This window comes from Eretmochelys imbricata, chromosome 3 (assembly GCF_965152235.1).
Source record: "Eretmochelys imbricata isolate rEreImb1 chromosome 3, rEreImb1.hap1, whole genome shotgun sequence".
In the NCBI taxonomy this organism is placed as follows: domain Eukaryota; kingdom Metazoa; phylum Chordata; order Testudines; family Cheloniidae; genus Eretmochelys; species Eretmochelys imbricata.
Genome location: NC_135574.1, coordinates 164158151 through 164178390, shown reverse-complemented (window position 1 = coordinate 164178390; position 20240 = coordinate 164158151). Strand labels below are relative to the sequence as shown.

The 20240-nt window shown below is 40.6% G+C and overlaps 1 protein-coding gene across 1 annotated transcript in view; it reads right to left on the bottom strand.

The window, feature by feature from the left end:
- USH2A (usherin) overlaps window positions 1–20240 on the bottom strand; it is a 568735-nt gene that overhangs the window by 240930 nt on the left and 307565 nt on the right. Inside the window, exons 32-34 of the mRNA XM_077811946.1 lie at window positions 12834–12993; window positions 12114–12285; window positions 7182–7329 (exon numbers count right to left, since the gene is read on the bottom strand). Of these exons, the coding sequence (XP_077668072.1) occupies window positions 7182–7329; window positions 12114–12285; window positions 12834–12993 (480 nt within the window). The remainder of the gene's footprint in view (window positions 1–7181; window positions 7330–12113; window positions 12286–12833; window positions 12994–20240) is intronic.

Genomic DNA, 20240 nt, shown 5'->3' with positions numbered 1-20240 from the left:
GTTTGCCTGATTTCCACTTCACTCAGGCTCATTCAAACATCAGAGAGCCACTCTGTGACCCTCAGAAGAATTTGAGGCTGGTCACACCACATTTCCGAAGATATTTAATGGGCTGACAAACATAAATGAGGACTCTAACATGAACAAATTTAATTCAATAGGCACCATTAAAAACAAGTCATTTACCGCCCAGTATAGCAAAATTTACCAAAGTGTTGGCAGTAATTTCCGTTCAAAGCATACAATAAGGAAAAGTAAAGGGTAAACGTAAATACATTTTAGGTCCATTTTTCTAAAGTAGCACTCACTTAACTTAGCTTATTGTTAGTTCTGTTTTGCATAAGAATGAAGCCTTTTGTGATTACTGAGGAATTGTTAATTATTTCACAATTATTGAGCAATTTTAGCACATGAATCAAACTGAGGGTGGTGGGGTAAGGAGCACGAAATGACTATGGTCCAATGCTCCAAGGTGTTCAGCATCTGCAGCTCCCACTGATTTGAACTGGATTTGTGGGGGCTCGGCATCTTTGAAAATCAGGCCCACAGTGACTACAAATGATTTTTGCAATGCTGTAGTCAAAATATTTCAGAGGGTTATCCCCCCTCCCTATATTGCAACCATTTTTCTGCGTATGCTGAATGTGGCTGATCTGAACCCATGTGCAGGATATGCCTGAGGCTTCAATTAAAAAGGGAAAACAGCCTTCATATTGTTGAATAATCTCAGCATATTTATGCTTCCCTCAAAACTGAATTGTTTGAACTTACACTGAAGACTGTTTGAAACTGAGAAGAGATTGTATCTCTCAGTTGATTGAGGAAATAAATAAAAGTGAATAAAAACTGGTGTGTTTCTGTGAAACACTGAAGTGTTGTACTTCATAGATATGTACTCTAAACTGAGTCAGAGATGTGTATGCTAAACTGATCTTCTTGGTTCCTTTCTCCCCTAGAAAAGTAAGAACTTGAACACAGGACAGAGAGAGGGGTCATGTGAACAAAGCTTGGGAACTTTACTCGAACTAATCACACCACATTTACACCTCCTGCTTGAGGCAAAACTCCTCTGGGATTCTATGGGAGGTTTCACGGTGTAAAGAAAACTAAAGCATGCCTGTGTTTGGCCTACAATAAATAAATAAGTTAACATAAATACAAAATATCTTGAATTTAATTCAGAAGATGGGCATTTAAATTAAGATTGCCCAGGACAGTCTTAAATGTAAATCTTGGCATTTATGGTGTATTATACAGGAAAAGAAATAGAAGAACTTTAAGTACTTATAGGAATAACACTAACACTTAAAAATAATGGCATAAGCATTATTAATTCCTTTGGTATTTATTGTAATAGCATTAATCACGAACTCATTTGGTATTATCGTAGGTGTCAGAAGTACATCTATAGGATCTCCATTATAACCCAGCATTCATTAACTGGACCAATATTTTAAATTATTCCTGAAATAACAACATTGTGCAGCGCACACACTATGAAAAGCAACTTTCCAAAATATAATATGAACTTCTGGTATTTCTCTGAGTACAGTCAGAAAACAATTGTCTTTTTAATAAAGCTGATGCATTACCTCCTGATTTGAATGTTCACATTCAAATAAATGCTTCTGTTTTACAGAAGCCTTTTTAAACTCTGTAATTTTCTGTGCAAAGAAGAAAAAGCGAGTTTGAGAATGGACAGAGATTAGGTGTACCAGTGGTCTGGATTTTAGATGTTGAGTCAGAAACTCAAGTTCTCATTCTAAATCAGACAATAATTCCCTTTGTGGCCTGGGGTAAGTAACTTAACCTATCTTTCCTCCGTTTCCACTTTTTTCCTTGTGAAATTGCAATAATATAATTCCCTACCTATCTCACAGGGCTGTTTTGAAGATTAGTTAGTGACTGTCTATGAAGCACACTGAATACAGGTTCAAAGCCTGTCTGCAAGTTTGCCTATTAACCCAGATTTGTCAAATATTTCTGCTAAGCTGCTAAAATGATCAGCAAACAGTTAATGTTAATATGTTCATTGTCATCGTTGGGCTTCACTTAACACATAGTGGCCATGAAAAGGGGCAGTTTTATTCTCTGTCATAAATCTAGCCAGAATAGGTTAAAATCCTGACTCCACTGAAGTCAACTGGAGTTTCTCCATTGACTTCAGTGGGCCAGGATTTCACCCTTTTTTTTAATTTTATTTTAATTTATTATTAAACTAAACCTTAAATTATGGAGAAGATGATGGGGCATCAGAGAAGTGCTTATATATCAGAGTGCCATGACTCATTCTGACCTTTGAGTTTGAAGATGAAAAGAATTACTATATGTAAGTGCTAAGAACTGTTCTGACTAGAATATAAACTAGGGGTTAAATCCTGCAAAAATGTACCTTTACTCACATGAATAGTTCAATTAATTTCAAAATGAGTAAACTTTCTCCCTTGCTTAATGTTTTCAGGTTCAGGCGCGAGATTAGTCAAATGTAATGGGGTCCACTGAGTAATTTCATATTTTACAATAGGGCCTAGCGCAGAGGTGGGCAAACTATAGCCCGCGGGCCACATCCGGCCTGCGGAACCGTCCTGCCCAGTGCCTGAGCTCCCGGCCGGGGAGGCTAGACCTCGGCCCCTCCCCTGCAGTCATGCCGCCACACAGGCAGCGCTCCGGACGCCAGGGCTGCGTGCTCCTGCAGGGCAGTGCGTCTGGCTCTGGCCGGGCAGCACAGCTGCCAGACATGCTGCTCTGAGTGGCATGGTAAGGAGGCCGGGGATTGGATAAGGGGCAGGGGGTTCTGGGGAGCAGTCAGGGGATGGGGAAAGTTGGGGTTGGATAAGCGTGGGAGTTCCGGGGGGGCCTGTCAGGGGCGGGGCAGTCAGGGAGCGGGGGGGCTGGATGGGGTGGGAGTCCTGGGGGGGCTGTCAGGGGGCGGAGGGGTCCCAGGAGGAAGCGGTCAGGAGACAAGGAGCAGGGGTTGGGTAGGTCGGGGGTTCTGAGGAGGGCAGTCAGGTGGCAGGAAGTGGGAGAGGGCAGATAGGGTGTGGGGACCAGAGTGTTTGGGGAGGCACAGCATTCCCTACCCAGCCCTCCATACAGTTTTGCAACCCCGATGTGGCCCTCGGTCCAAAAGTTTGCCCAATCCTGGCCTAGAGGCTGCAATCTGGATCAGGACCCCACTCTTTGTATGCCGTGTATACATACATAGGCACCACCCTGAGGGGCTTACAATTTAAAGATAATTATCAGCCAAAAGGGAATTTAAAAAAAAAAATAAAAAAGAAGATGTGACTATCTTCGATAAAAGGAAATTAAATAACTGATCTAGTAGAGGCAAGACAAGACTTGGTGCTAATGAATATAGAGTGGATTCTTCGTTGAGGCCACCAGCACAAGCAGCATGCTAGCTCCCAGATTAACTAAACAGAGCCTCATATGCCTAATGTAACCAAATATGCCTCCGTACATCCTGCCCTGAACAAGTCAGTCACGCTGACTACACTACACGTATATGAAAAGAGTAGCAGAAAGGGCCAGCTGTAGTGCAATGTATCTCAGTTCACCTATTTTGTTTTGACTTGGAAGTTTGAATGAAAGAATAATTAATTGTGTGTTTGGTTCTAAAAATGTCATACTCAGCGGTATCATTTCCCCAACTTGTCACCTACTGTAACAATTCATTATATACTTGAAATTCAGACCCTGTGCCAGAAAGCCTTTTATTGAAACTGGGTCCAATTTTGATGACACTGTGCCCAAATACACCAGAATCTGAGTCTAAATTTGACTGAAACCAAGACTCAGTTTCCAGGCTGTGATAAGAGACTCGTTCATCACTGGATCCTCACTCATCAAACACAGTTCAAAGCCCCTGCTTCTTCTCATTTTACCCAGGGTTATGTTCTGTGGTCAAGCCTGACAGACTACAATTCTGCTCACCACCAGTGCTTCAAATGTTGCATTATCAGCCCCTCTTTCCTTCTCCATGGAAACTCAGAGGCAGAGTCAGTCTTTTCACCATGTATCATCTTACAAGGGAATAGCAAAGTCCACTCCATCTAATTCCCAGGATATCATAAAGACAGAAGCCTGCCCAACTCCATTCAATGGAACCTAATAGATTTCCTGGGTCCTCATGATGTAATGACTCCTTACCCCATATAGGGTAGAAGCCAGTGGGAAGATAAAAGGAGACTCCTGAGATCTACTTGGGAGATCCCAATTTATAGTGTAGGATGGACATATACAAACCTTGGCAGTTTCTCGTGGTTTTAATCTGAAACCAAGCCAAACTCAGTGGTTTGAACTGAGTTTTGCTACTTTAAATTTAGTAGCTCAAAACGCAGGGGATCTGAATCAATGAATCAAAGGAAAACGGGATGCATGCCCCTGCAAACAAAAAACTACTGAGCCCAACCTACAACCCCTTCAACCTATAACCAGGAGCGGAGGCCAGAGCAAACACTAATACTGGGAAGCAGGAATGGCAAAAGTAAAGTGCCTCTGTGCTGTTTATTTCACTTATTTGAATTGAGCTAAGATCCCTTTCACCTGAGATCTTTTTTAACCTACGACACAATTTGAAAATGCTGGCACAACTATTGTTAATGAATGAAGTGCTCACTAACCAGCCCAAAAGATTTGCTGAAAATGAATAACACAGAGCTCCTAGGTGACTCAAATTTTCCTGAGATAACAGTTACTGAATAATGCATTTTAGAGTTGTTTTGTTTTCAATTAGCCTTCCAAAAATAAGACAAAGATAGAAAAGAAGGAATAGTAGAACAACAAAATTCACATCAGGATTCAGGCCCAAACTAGTTAGTCCCTCAATGGATGGACAAAGGAGGTGACCCCTTCACCCCAGTGCGAATGACAACTACAGTGTGGCAAAGCAGCATAGGCCCTGCTCCCTGCTAACACCCCTGTGGGCGCCAGCTGCCTGAAAAGGGGTAGCACCTCTTTCTTCTTCTAGCCAGCCAATGAAAAGAAAAGAGAAAGCACACCAGTTCACACTGAGGCAGAGCTATCAGTCTAGTATTCTCTCCCCAGGAGGGATTCTGGCTAAGTCTGGCTGCTAACTTTGACCATAGAGCAGCACTTCTCTACACCCTCCACCCCCACCCCAGCATTCCTCTGCCAGCAACATCTGCAGCATCTACACCTCTATACAGAGCCTTTCCCCTCCAAGGGTAAAAACCACCCATGCTGACTCCTTAGCCATAGAAGGCTCTGAAAACAGTGGAAATTATAGAGTTCTATTGTGCAAGGGTCAGAAAAGAGGGAGAAGCACACATGGTAGGACCCTTGTGTGCTGTGGAGCACAGCTCCAAGAGGTTGAGGTGCAACAGCAGGGAAGGATTTTTGGGGTGCAACTGCATATATGCACCGGCCAAAGCTCCTCTGCATAGGAAGACACTGTCGTTACAAAGGCTACTAAAGCCTTCAGCCTCCAAGGGTTGATTGGGACTGGGGGTAGAAGATTTCTTTCCTCCAATCACTGTGGAACTCCCCAAAGCATTTACTAGGTTTGTGTTTGGTTCCATAGCTTTAGTACCCAACCATTTATTGGGCTCTTAGGGTAAAAACTGAGCCATATCACAAACAATAATTGCTGTACTGGAAATAACCTAATGTCTGTGTTTATTGTAGCCATCTCCTCCCACCCATCCAATCATTTTGCACACAATTTAAATAAAATGTGATGGAGACTGACTAATTAAAAACATACAGCCTGATCCTGCCTTCCAAATGAATTGAACTCCCATTGACTTCAGTCAAAGTTTTAACAGAGCAAGGATAGCAGGACTGTACCTTTGACTGCAAGCACTATATGACAGGCACTGTAGGTAGAATGATCAAAAAATCATTCCATCAAAAAATCAGTGGGACTGAGGCCCAAAGTCACATAAGTGGTTTACATTTTGCCTACTACTACTTCCTCTAAGTTTTGTACCAAATACATTGATGGCATTCAATACGGGTTCGATGCCTTATTGGGCCACAAAGAATGTTGCAGGATCAGGCCCACATGATCATAAATAATAAAAAAATTAACAACATAAAAGGAATGGTAACCTAAACCATACTAATGGCCTATGAACATTTTCTTCCACATCTAAAGCAAGTCTGACAATACAAAATTTTAAAAAATAAATCTTAAAAATTCCTAATTACTTATATTTTGCTCAAAGTGCTTTGGCCCAGATTAATAAAGGTAAGGAGGTGTTGTGGTTCTCAGCACTGCAATGCCTAACTGATTTAAGGAACATCGATCTCATTTTCAAAAAGGATTTAGGCATGTAGGAGCATCTCTGAGTACTGCAACACCTAAATACCTTTAAAAATCTGAACCTTTGAAACCAAACTATATGGGTATTGGTATGTTGTTCTAAAACAGGAATCAGAGGCAAACTGGCAGGAGGAAAAATGAAATGCACATTATTTTACAATTCATAATATTGATATGTATCAGTGTTATATTTTGATTATGAAAGGCATAATATCATCAATTCTTTTAAACGTTTTGCACTCAGTTTCAGTGATTTCTGGGTATCCTTCTGTGTTGCTGTTTGAATGGGATAGGCATAAAGCTATGAAATCAGGGAAATAAAAGTCCCATTTGCACATCTTTAAAAATATCCAATTGCCCTAATAGTTAAGACATGTATACAACACACAGAGAAAATGTTCCAAATTATAATAATTGTATTATCAAACTTCCACACCAGTGCAGGTGTATTCTCTCTCTCTCAAGGTGAGTACATAGAATGAAATGATTTTTAAGAATACAGGAAGAGAAGAACAAGTATATTAAGGAATTAATCTGACAATTAAAAATATTAATTGTATCAAAAATGAATGCTTTATCAGAAGGTACAATGCAGACCCTATACGATCATGCTCAAAGAATACACATTTCGTCAGCTCAGTTGTTCGAGAAAACATTAAGCAATAAGATGCAATACACAAGAACTATCAAAAGGGAGCACTTTTGAGCTACTGAAATTGTGTGCTAGGTTGAAAGCCACAATCTCCTAGTTACAGACAATGATACTATCTCAGGTATTTTATGTGCTAAAATGATCATTAAAAATTAAGCACCACATATAAGCTGCCATTTAGAATATTAATTTACCTTTACTAATCATCTTTTTAACTTGAGGCTAAAAGAGTTCACTTACCATTCGGATACTCAGGCTTAGTCCATGAGATGTTAAAGGAGTCAGATGAATATGACTGGGCTTTTGGAGCAGGAACACCTTCTGGTGTACTCTCATCTGTTATAGCTACGCTTGCTTCACTTACTGTACATCCACCTCCAGTGCAAGCCTTAAAATATCAAACACAGCAAATAAACATTCTCCAAAGTGATGCAAAAATAAAAAGGCAAGAAATCAATTTTTGTAAAGATTTGTAATTTTACTCCTCAAAAATTAATAAAGCTTGTACATTTCACAGGAAGGCATGCACTTTTCACAATCGTATAGGGCTTTTCCCCTCTCTCCCCCCCACTGGAATAAAGTGATTCCCTCATATAAAATATATCCTACTTGATTATATTTATCTTTTAGATAGTCTTTAGGTACCGTAAGGATGAAACCTAACACAAATGCTGAACTTATAGTATTTTAAATTTGAATGTAAGTCATGATGATGATTAAAATTCCATTGCTCTCACTGCAATAGTTAAAGAAAATTACAGTATATATGTACAGTATATATCATTTACAGTTGCACAACTCTTCTTGTAATTGAATAATGTGCACTCAGAACCTTCAGACAGGGAAAATACTGACTGGCTAGTGCTGCACTTTGAAAGAAAAAAATGCATCTTTCAATGAATAGCCACAGGAAAAAGAAATTACCATCAGGATAGTCTTGTACTTCATGGGAGCGCACTGACTAGTAGTTTTCAAATGCAATTAAAAAGTGAAAAAATTAATTTATAATAAATCAATACATAACAGTTGCTGAGTGCATCTTAATGGATAAGGAGGTCGAATCGTTTGTATTTTAGTTGCCAGCGGAGATCAGCTCATTACATGATTTTCACATTTTGCTTGATCGTGAGACAACACTCTTGACATACAAGCAACTGTGCATATTAACTTATATAATAGACTTTTTTATGTTCTCTCCCTATATATTTATACAATAAACTAGTGGGCCTGATTCTGCAATCCTTACTCATGGTAGCCCCATTACTGGCACTGGGACTACTAGCAGGAGTCAGAGATTCTCATAGGAGTAAAAGCCACAGGATCTGACAGACTCGGTAATAGATTAGGTAAATTAGAGGGGGTTTTGTTTGGTTTTTAGAAATTCAGTTAGGTATTTACCTAATAAACCACAATGAAAGCATTTTGAAATGTTAGTAAATAAGCAAGCCTATAAGGAAGTCATTTTAAAGTCTGTTGTGTTAACATACAAGCATTTCAACAGAAGATGTTTTTAATTTGAAAAATTAAAAGCAATAAAACAACAAATCAAGGCCCCAATCCTGCAACGATTTCCCCATGTTCTTAAGTTTATGTGAGTAGCCCCATTGGAAATGGGAATAGACAAAGTGTCTAAGAATGAGTAGTCCTGCTTGCAGGATCAGTCCCCAAATAAAAACAAAAGGCCTGATCTTGCTCCCAGTGAGCACTCACGGCAGTCAGATTTCCTTTCAATCTGCAGTAATTCCATTTGAACCCACTGTGCACAGATTTCCTCACTTCCCTCTGTGTTTTAAAATGGGAAGGAATTAATCTGCTTTCATAGTCACTTCCTGTTCTGTGCACTCACAACATCAGCAATCCCAACAGGAGCGTAAACAATTAATCAGAGAGTTGCCCATTCAGGCTGTATCGTACGCACACAGGATGTATTCATTTCACTGGGAATTTTGCAATCCAGAGAAACTGCAGAACTTGCCTTCCAAAGGGAACATAAAAGAACAAACCATGGTTTTCAGAAAAGTCCAAAATTAGTGTTTACTCCAATGTGATGGTGTAAAATACAAATATTTAATTGATTTTTAGAGGACTTTCTTCAACAGATTATATCAATTTTCAGCTAGGTCAGTTTTGAGTTTAAATTGTTTTATCCTTTTCCTTTACCGTTCAGATTTGTGGGCTCAATCTGGCAGAAATTAGTCTCTAGTACTCCTCTCTGACAGAAGCTCCATGGCCTTCTTGCACTCCACAGGCTTCTTGCACTCCACAGCTATATCTGATACTCACAATTCATGTATGAAATATCCCAGTTTTGGTGACCATGATACACCTCTTTAGGCAATCTGTGCAGATCCTTTCCTATGCACTGGGTCTTAGAAATTCTGGATCTGTACTAACGCCCACTGTCGTCAATGGAACGATCCCCAGTAACTCCAGTGGGCTTTGGATCAAGCCCTGTATCAGCTGGAATCCACTGATCATGTGACACATCAGGTTCTTAGTCAGCTGATTAACATTCAATCTGTTGAGGAAGAAGCTCAAAGGGATAACAGCCCAGGTGCATTGTATTCCTCAATTGCTGCCTGCTTTGTTTTGCCAGTCAGCCAGGAAAACCATGAAATGGGACTATGTGACTCACCTTCAAATGTTTTTTAAAGAGAGAGAAAATGAAAGACAGAAGGAAAGAGGTCCCTGAACTTCTCACTGCCAGAAGGTTTCCCCACTAGCACAATCCAAAACCTAGCTTAAATACCCAGGAAAATTTTGGTGGTGTTGATTAGACAAAAAGTTCAGGGATTGAACTACTGTGTGTCAGTCTCCCACCACAGCCACACACTATCCATGAGATGGATTAACACCTCCTAGCTTCATGAAGAACTTAAGAAGCAAGGATACCACAAGTATGAGGTGTCAGAGAGCTCATCTTCCCGAGTTCTTCACTCTCTCGCTGGTTCCATTATTCTCAGTTGTGACACAGGGCCATTTTTGTTTTGTGGTCTTCCACACCAGGCCTGCCTTTCCTGTGACTATACGTGCATTTTGGACGACATGGATCCATGACTTTTGCAGCTCAGGCAGCTATGAATATGATCCATGACAGAAATATATAAAAGCAAGGCCATTCACATTTAAAATGTGGTGTGTTCCACATTAGTTCATTCTAAGGCACTGAGGTATTCCTAAAACCTTTGATCAGTGTGTTAGATGGTGTAAAGTACCATGCTATTAGGCAATAACTTTCAGACACATTTTTGCACTCAAAAGTTCTGTCAAAAATTGATTTGGGGTAAAATTTTCAAAAGTGCCTGAGTGACCTGCGAGCCTAAGTCCTATTTTCAAAAGTGACTTAGAAATCTAAATCTTACTGGCTTTCAATGGGATTTAGGTCCTAAATTCTTAAATCGCCTTTGAAAATGTTGCTCTTGTTTTGCAGATGAAATCACTACATAAGATGAATTTGTTCCCTTAAGTGTACTAAAAAGTAGGGTCATTCCTTTTTGAAAATCAGTGACTGAACACAACTAATAACTTGTCCATTACTTGTTTTAATATATGCATGTTAACACTGTGATAGCTTATTCTAAACACACATTATATTTGGACTGGAAGTACAGTGGCTCTGAAACACATGTAGTGTTCTAAAGTCAGGTGCTGAGCATTCTTCTGAGGTGCCAAGTACCATCAACTCCCACAGAATCACTTGGAGATGAGAGTGCTAAGCACCTCAGAAGAACAGACAGCACTATGTAGGTCTGAGCCTTAAGTGTGGATTCCAAACCAGTTCTGTGTTTCCAGATACAAAGGGATCAAGTCCATTAAGGAGGCAGCATACTCCATCAGTTGAACAGAATGGAGCTTCTGACTTCATTCACAGATTCATTAAGGCCATCTAGTGTGATTGCCTGCATATCACATGCCATTACATTTCACCCAGTTACCCCTGTACTGAGCCAACATGTCTCTCTCACATACATACACACAACACCCTGGCTAGCACAGGAATGGAACTGATGAGCTTCAAAGTCAGCCATATTTCTTGGCCAGAAAGACAACTTGGCCGTACAAGAGACCTTCATGGGGAGTACTTAAAGAGAGAACATAAAAATGATAATTGGGCTTCTATAAAACGTGTGTCATGTATGTAAATTAACTCTAAACTAACCATTAATGTTAATCAGGTAAAAAAAAAACTGCATGACACGCTAATTTTGTTTAGATTTTGGACGGTATGTTTCTACATGCCAAAAAATTTACTGGGCTAGAATGCCTAGTCACAAAACAGTTCAATCCAAAATGGTTTCTAAGCCTTAATTAAATTGAATGTCCTTGGTTTTTCAGGTTTGAGTCAATTCCTTGTTTCTTGAAGGTAGTTTATTTTCTTTGTGGTATACTATTTAGAACATTCAAAGCATGTTAAGTAAAATGAATGCATACACAGAGTCTACATAAATGTAAATTTATTCATAATCAAGAGCAGAATATTTTTCTATGGCATTTATCAAAGCAAATATCCTTATATAGTATTGCTATAAAATGAAGAGTGTGTTTAAAACAAATAGGGACAATCTCATGTTTATATTCAGATGTTTTCAGTTGTGCTATTGAACCTAAAGTGTTCTATTTCGTCAAAAAACAAAAGAAACTACTGAACAAAAACAACGATGAAAATATCAAGGTCTTTTAAAAGACTTAAAAATCAAACAAAAAAAAGCTTCTATTTTTTTCTGCACAAACTATTTATGTGTCACCTGAACACACTCCTTTGTTTATGAGGCTTTATGGTGAAAGGTAAGACTCTCCTGGAGCAAGATCTGAACAGATGCGAAGCTTTAGGTGGCCAATTTCAAATATTCTGCTCTTGAAAGTCAATGGGACTTGTGCTCCTAAATCTCTTAGTTGCTTTTGATCTTCCCTTTAATAATTATCTACAATATTTTAGACAAAACCTCTTCATTAAACAAATGAAATAAATTCCTTATAGCCCTGTATTCGATGCAAGATCATTGCTGATGTTGAGCATTTGTTATTTTTCCTCTTTCTGACTGACTTTAGATTAAAACAAATAAAGAGGTTAAATAACATAGCCAAGTGAGATATTCATGCATATGAGATGTTAACAATAAACAGAGTGAATTTCACCATTTTTCTCTCCCATTGAAGGTCTTTAAAACTTACAGCTAGCTTTATGAGGTATTCACTACCCGGGAAAAGCTGCCGGATAGTGTAATCCAAAAAAATATCTGTGTTGTTATAGATTATGTTCCAATTTGTAAAATTCTGCTCATTGCTGGCCATATACAATATATAGCAGTTCAGAATTCCATTTACTTCTACTGGTTCTTTCCATCTGGAAATAAAAGCAACACACCATTAAATTCAATCATGCTTCACATTATAATTGAAATGTGGAGTTTTTTTAAATGAGTTTGAACATATATTTGTACAACTGTAAAACGAAATCAATTTAAAAGTACTGAAAATGATCAAGCCACACATTAAAGCTGTCTTCTATGTATCTGTCTGAGAGAGCAAGTACTTTTTTTTAAAGACTTCTTTAATGCAATATTTGTACTCAATAGATAAATGATTACAACAACACATGTAATGTAAGAGCTACAAAACTGTCATATCACCAGCACATTTTTCCTGCACTGAAGTTTGCACTGAGGCTATGCCCATATGTAGGTTATCCTGATTGCGTAAAGACAAAATGGAAATTAAGTTGGCAAGTGATAATCAAAGGTTCACAGAACCACTAAACTAATCACTTCTGTGCATTTAATCATAATAAATTTAATTTTATGTCACAAACCCTTTCCCTGATTGAACTCACTGGGATTCTTGCATAAACGGATACACCATTGTGCTGTCAGGAAAGAGAAAATCTGTACTTACTGTACATATATCGTTCTGGAATCCAAAGCAGTCAGGACTGGGGCATCTACGTGAGCTGGTGGCAGCTGTGCTGTACACAAGGTGACCTGGGAACTGTTTGTACAGCCAACAAGCGTGCATGCAGTGAGCAAGAACTGGTGTGGCGTAAAAACTGCTAAATCTATGAAAAAGGGAAATAGGAATTTACTTTAGACTGTACTTTTTAAAATCTTGTTTCTATTTAGCTTAATAATGTATTGAATGCAAAAAAGATGGGCATGGGGGAAATCTTTCATTCCGAAATGTCTCAGATTTGGTATTTGTTTGTTCTGAATGGCAGGCCATTGCAAATCCTGACTAATAACATGACTGTAGAACTCAGTCTTTGATGGCCCCATTGCACAATATAGCCACTAACTACACTGGAATATTCAGCACCAATACAAAGCAAAGCAAACTGATATTTCTGAGATGATTAAATCACATCAAATTCATTATATATATTTCAGACACATACAGACATGGGTTGCTTGATACAGCAGGATTATTCCAAGAAACTGTTATCCATCACATCAATGTTAAGTATCAATAAATATGATGATTTATCCTACACAACATTTCACTGTATGTGAAATGAACTCAAGAAAAGCATTGTTGTGGCCATCATTAATTTACAAACTGGCATAGGCTCTACACATTGCATATTTCTCCTCAGCTTCATGAACAATGCATACCTATAACATGTACTTTTTCCAACTAAAACCATTCTGATTAGTATAACACCAAAAGAGTTGCTAAAGTTAGCTCTAAGGTAGATTTTAACTGCTTCAGAAACTCTCCTGGAGAAAACTTAGCTTCCTTGCTAATTAAATGTTATAAAGGTATTTCAGTTTTACACATCTGGCTATTGTAAGACAACTGGCTTTACTGACAATTCACTGTTTGACCAGGAAAGCTCTGTTAAAAGAACATTCAACAATTCTAAAAAGATAATTTGCTGAAATTGTATTTATATTTTTTACATTAATAATTGTTTGTTTTAGTCAGAAAATCGTTCAATGAAGGGTGCAAAATTGAGACTTTGGGAATAGCATAAACCATATAAAAATCATTTTTAGTGTTAATGCATATTTTTTAACATCCCTGAACATTTCTGAATTTTCTGCATGCAAGACGTAACAAATACAAGTATTCCTGGAGTGAATTAAACGTGTAACATAGAATAAACATTAAACTATTATTATTTTGTATATATTTGCACAGGCAAGCTAAGTAAAAAAACAATAAAAAATACTTCAGAAACAGAATGCTGTGGACCTCTCTTTCCTCTAACTCCAGTTTTATACTAATGTAATTTCACTGGCTGCACTGGAATTGTTCCTGACTTACATCAATGTAAATGAGAGGAGAATGAAATCCTGTGTTTTTATTGCAAACTGAAACCCATCAGTTAAGTAGATATGATTCCCACTAAGCACAGGGCAAAGCGTGAGTTAAAAAAAAATTCACAACTGAAGGAAAAAATCATCAAACAATGTGTGTAACTTTGTAACATGTTTAATCAAAATAATGGGGCTGATTCTTCCGGGGTTAAGCAGTGTTTAACTGAGTGAGAGAGAATTGCCAGAGCAGGCTCTCAGACTGGCTCAGTAAGCAGAGAAAGTAAACTTCACATACTACACTAGCTGGATCACCATCATGAGCCCATGCTTCCCTTATTTCCATATTTCCTGCTGCTATCATTACAGAAGCAACACCAAATAAGGGTCGGGGCTGCAGGGAAGTGCCTGGGGTATGTCTCAGCCCTGGTCTACACTTCGAGTTTAGGTCGGATTTAGCAGCGTTAGATCGGTTTAGCCCTGCACCCGTCCACACTACGAAGCCATTTTTTCCGACTTTAAGGGCTCTTAAAACCGGTTTCTGTACTCCTCCCCGACAAGTGCATTAGCGCTGAAATCGACCCTGCTGGGTCCAATTTGGGGTAGTGTGGACGCAATTCGACGGTATTGGCCTCCGGGAGCTATCCCAGAGTGCTCCATTGTGACCGCGCTGGACTGCACGCTCAACTCAGATGCACTGGCCAGGTAGACAGGAAAAGGCCCGCAAACTTTTGAATTTAATTTCCTGTTTGGCTAGTGTGGCGAGCTGATCAGCAGAGGTGACCATACAGTCCCAGAATCGCAAAAAAGCTCCAGCATGGACCGAACGGGAGGTACTGGATCTGATCGCTGTACGGGGAGACGAATCCGTGCTATCAGAACTCTGTTCAAAAAGACGAAATGCCAAAATATTCGAAAAAAATCTCCAAGGGCATGAAGGACAGGGACCTATAACAGCAGTGCCATGTGAAACTTAAGGAGCTCAGGCAAGCCTACCAAAGAACCAGAGAGGCACACAGCCGCTCCAGGTCAGAGCCCCAGACATGCTGCTTCTATGATGAGCTGCATGCCATTCTAGGGGTGCCCCTACAATTACCCCAGCCCTGTGCGTGGACTCCGTCAATTGACTCTCACGCAACAGGGATGTGGATTTTGGGGACAAGGCAGATGAGGCGGAGGAGGAGGCTGAAGCACAGCAAGCAAGCAAGCGGAGAAACCGTTTTCCCCAACAGCCAGGAACTGTTGTTCACCCCGGATCTAGTACCCTCCCAACCCACCGAAGGCAGGCTCCCGGACCTAGAAGGCCGAGAAGGGACCTCTGGTGAGTGTACGTTTGTAAATATAATACACGTTTTAAAAGCAAGCGTGTTTAATGACTAATTTGCTCTGAAGACTTGGGATGCATTTGTGGCCAGTACACCTACTGGAAAAGCCTGTTAATGTGTCTGGGGATGGAGTGGAAATCCTCCAGGGACATCTCAATGAAGCTCTCCTGGATGTACTCCCAAAGCCTTTGCAAAAGGTTTCTGGAGAGGGCAGCCTTATTCTGTCCTCCATGGTAGGACTCTTTACCATGGCAGGCTAGCAGCACGTAGTCTGGAATCATTGCATAACAAAGCATGGCAGCATATGATCCCGGTGTTTGCTGGCATTCAAGCAACAAGTTCTTTATCTCTCTGTGTTATCCTCAGAAGAGTGATATCATTCATGGTCACCTGGTTGAAATAGGGGAATTTTATTAAGGGGACATTCAGAGGTGGCCGTTCCTGCTGGGCTGTTTGCCTGTGGCTGAACAGAAATCATCCCCGCTGTTAGCCATGCGGTGGGGGGAAGGGTGAAGCAATCATCCCAGAGAATTGGGGCGGGTGGAGGCTTAGTTGGTTTTGTGCTGCACGTTAACCCGAAAACTGCAGCCCCTCTATTTAAATGACGAACCTATTTTAAGGCCAACCCAATGGGTGCTTTGTATGTGAAATGAGAGTGCTGCTGTTTGAAACCATTCCCACATGTTAGGAAGGTTAAAGAAGCCAAAAGACTGAGGCTTTCCACATCTGCCTGCAAGCCGAATTCTGTTGCCTGCCGGCCCTGCATGTGTGATCTCTCACACCATACCAGTAGGCCCTCGATATAAGAGGCAAAATGCGACCTTGTAAAGACAGCACACTTGCTTTGTCATGTTCACAGCTTGGTTCACCGTGAAAGAGTCTACCCATTGTTCTCTAAAATGTCTCTTTTTAAAGACTAATCTCCCTTTTTTCCCTCCCGCAGCTGCAAATGTTTCATCGCTCCACATATCATCTCCATCCCAGAGGCTATCAAAGATTAGAAACTGAAAAAAATGCACTTGCGATGAAATGTTCTCTGAGCTCATGCAGACCTCCCACGCTGAAAGAGCCCGGCACAATGCGTGGAGGGAGACAATGTCAGAATCCAGGAAAGCCCAAAATGAACCCGAGGAGAGGAGGGACGAGCGAGAGGAGAGGAGGGAGGATGCAATGCTGAGGCTACTCGAGGATCAAACTCATATGCTCTGGCGTATGGTTGAGGTGCAGGAAAGGCAGCAGGAGCACAGACTGCCGCTGCAGCCCCTGTGTAACCAACTGCCCTCCTCCCCAAATTCCATAGCCTCCTCACCCAGACACCCAAAAACGTGGTGCGGGGGTCTCCAGGCACCCAACCACTCCACCCCAGAGGACCGCCCAAGCAACAGAAAGCTGGCATTCAATAAGTTTTGAAGTGCAGTGTGGCCTTGTCCTTCCATCCTCCCCGCCTCCACCACCCCACCCGGTGCTTCCCTCCTCCTCAACCCCTCCCGGGCTACCCCATTTGTGTGATGAATTAATAAAGAATGCATGAATTTGAAACAACAATGACCTTATTGCCTCTGCAAGCGGTGATCGAAGGGGGGAGGAGAGGGCGGGTCGGTTGGCTTACAGGGAAGTGGAGTGAACCAAGGGGTGGGTTTTCATCAAGGAGAAATAAACAGAACTTTCACACCGTAGCCTGGCCAGTCATGAAACTGGTTTTCAAAGCTTCTCTGATGCACAGTGCGCCCTGCTGTGCTCTTCTAACCACCCTGGTGTCTGGCTGTGCGTAATCAGTTGCCAGGCGATTTGCCTCAGCCTCCCACCCCACCATAAACGTCTCCCCCTTATTCTCACAGATACTGTGAAGCACACAGCCAGCAGTAATAACAATGGGAATATTGGTTTCGTTGAGGTCTAACCGAGTCAGTAAACTGGGCCAGTGTGCTTTTAAATGTCCAAATGCACATTCTACCACCATCCTGCAACATACATGCATTTACCTTCTTGCTTATGCTTTCTGTTGAAGTAGTCCTGTAACCTTTACTCATGCAAATAGTCCATTCATACTAATTAATGTTCATGAGACAAATTGTATGAGTAAGGGTTGCAGAATGGAAGAAGCATCTAAAATACAAAAGGGAAGTTTGATCATTAAAAATAAACACTTGTACAGAAATGTTCTACTGCATGAATACATCTGGTCATCTCTTCTTCCTAAGTTAAATAGACACTCCTGGGATATGAGGTTCCGAAAAGTGCCCATTCAGGTTTGAAGAAGGAGGTACTTGTGAAAGAATTAAGAGATTGGGAGAAGAAAGGCGCATCTGTCTACCTACCTAAGGCCTTGTCCACACTGCCACTTTACAGCACTGCAACTTTCTTGCTCAGGGGTGAGAAAAAACACCCCTCTGAGCGCTGCAAGTTTCAGCGCTGTAAAGTGGCAGTGTAGACAATGTACCAGTGCTGGAAGCTACTCCCCTCGTGGAGGTAGTTTTTTTTAGAGTGCTGGGAGAGCTCTCTCCCAGGACTGCTGCTGCGACTACACAGCCACGTTAAAGCTGCCGCGGCAGCACTTTAATGTTGCTAGGGAAGACATGCCCTTAGAAACCTATATGGGCCCTCTATCACCATAAGTATCAGAGTGCCTGAAACGGATGTAGTAAAAAAAGAGAAGCAGAAAGAGAAGGGGTGAAATAGCAGGAAAGGAAAGAAACAGTGTGGTGGGGGATGGAAAAGGAGCTAAGAGGGGAAAGATTCAATAAGAAGCAAGGTAGATGAATATAGAGAAAGACACATGCAACTACAGCCCAGCTGTGAGGTCCCCACTAGATTTTCACTCATTCTTTCTCACTGGCTCAGTGATTAATTAAGGAACTCAGGATTTTGCCCATAGAGAGGGCAAAGGAAAAAAACATCAAAAAGTAAGGAAGAGAATGGTAAAAAATATGGAAAGAAAGCAGCAGAAGAAGTAAATTAAGGGCCTGACACAAAGCCTATTGAAGTCAATGGAAAATTTTTCACTGACTTCACCAGGCTCTGGATCAGCCCAAAATGAAAAAGCGTGGAATGGATAGGAACCAGGAGAAAAGTCTGGGCTGAATTCGTAGTAGTTCGGACTTGGAAAGCAACAAACTTAAAATTAAACTCAAACCTGGCAAAATTACTTGCACCATCTTATTTGGCAATACTATAATCAACCAATTCAAGTGTTTGATAATGGATCAGTGGATTCAAACAACTGAAGGTACAAACATAAATGTAAATGGTGGGGCCTCTAAAACTATAAGGCCACTGTTTGTCAAGGCCCTCTAGTACAACATCTTGTTTTCCATTTGCTTGATTGCATTATTTGCATAAGATCAAATGTAGGCAGCTGTGGACATGAAAAACAGATCACTCTGAGACGCATTAGAAATGGATCCACAAGCATTATCTGAAGATGTGTTACAAGGAAATGCATCCCAGTGCATGGAAACCTCACCAATTAATCTCAAACAAACTATAATTTACAATACAGGTCATAAATTATATGCTATTTTATGATTGATTTCAAGCTGTTGGAAGAATTTCATTGATCTCAATTTACAAAACGAATCCAGTAAGGAGGGCATGATTTTCTTTTAACTCACAGCAGAAACTGAAGAATTTTTATGATGTTACTCACTCCCACATTAGGAAATTAAAGCTATTGCCTCTTCTGCTTTGGAGTTTGTTGTGTTCTTCACCTACGCTACAGTGTAATAACCTACTGGTGATGTTTCACTCCATATTCTTTATGAAAATATGCTTATGATATGAATATGACATAACTGAGATATACTTTATGCAGTATGGCTCATGTGAGATATCACTGGAAAGGTTATGATTTACTGAATGTGATTATCCAATTTGTATGCCTGTATCATTTCTGTATCTGAAGTTAGGAGTATTAACTCTGTATCAGTATTTCAAAAGTGTTACTTTGGGTGTCACCCCCAACCAGCCCTTCAGGTACAACAATGGAAAAGCCGGACAGAGCTAATGGGCCATTAGCAGAGACAATGGACTGCGAAAGAGCTTAGCCTTCCTGTGGATGCTGGAGACAGCTTAAGAGCAATGGCTGCCACAGCCCTGCAGAGACATGGTTCTGAGTCACCTGGTACTGGATACCTCTCATCCCCTTTTGGAATGCCGGGGTTTTCCACTGGAAGACAAAGGGTTCTTGCCTTACACAAGAGCTATAAAAGGCAGTGGAATGACATCATCAGGGTTCTCCTCTGCCTCCCCACCCAAAGAGACACTGAAATATACCAGGACAGGTTTCAGAGTAACAGCCGTGTTAGTCTGTATTCGCAAAAAGAAAAGGAGTACTTGTGGCACCTTAGAGACTAACCAATTTATTTGAGCATGAGCTTTCGTGAGCTACAGCTCACTTCATCAGATGCATACCGTGGAAACTGCAGCAGACTTTATATATACACAGAGAATATGAAACAATACCTCTTCCCAATAAGCTATTACCAGCAGGACAGTGGGGTGGGAGGAGGTATTGTTTCATATTCTCTGTGTATATATAAAGTCTGCTGCAGTTTCCACGGTATGCATCTGATGAAGTGAGCTGTAGCTCACGAAAGCTCATGCTCAAATAAATTGGTTAGTCTCTAAGGTGCCACAAGTACTCCTTTTCTTTTTGAAATATACCATGGAAGGAATAAGTGAACTAAGGAGAGAAGGGCTGAATGCAAGCTGAAAGGACATCTAGC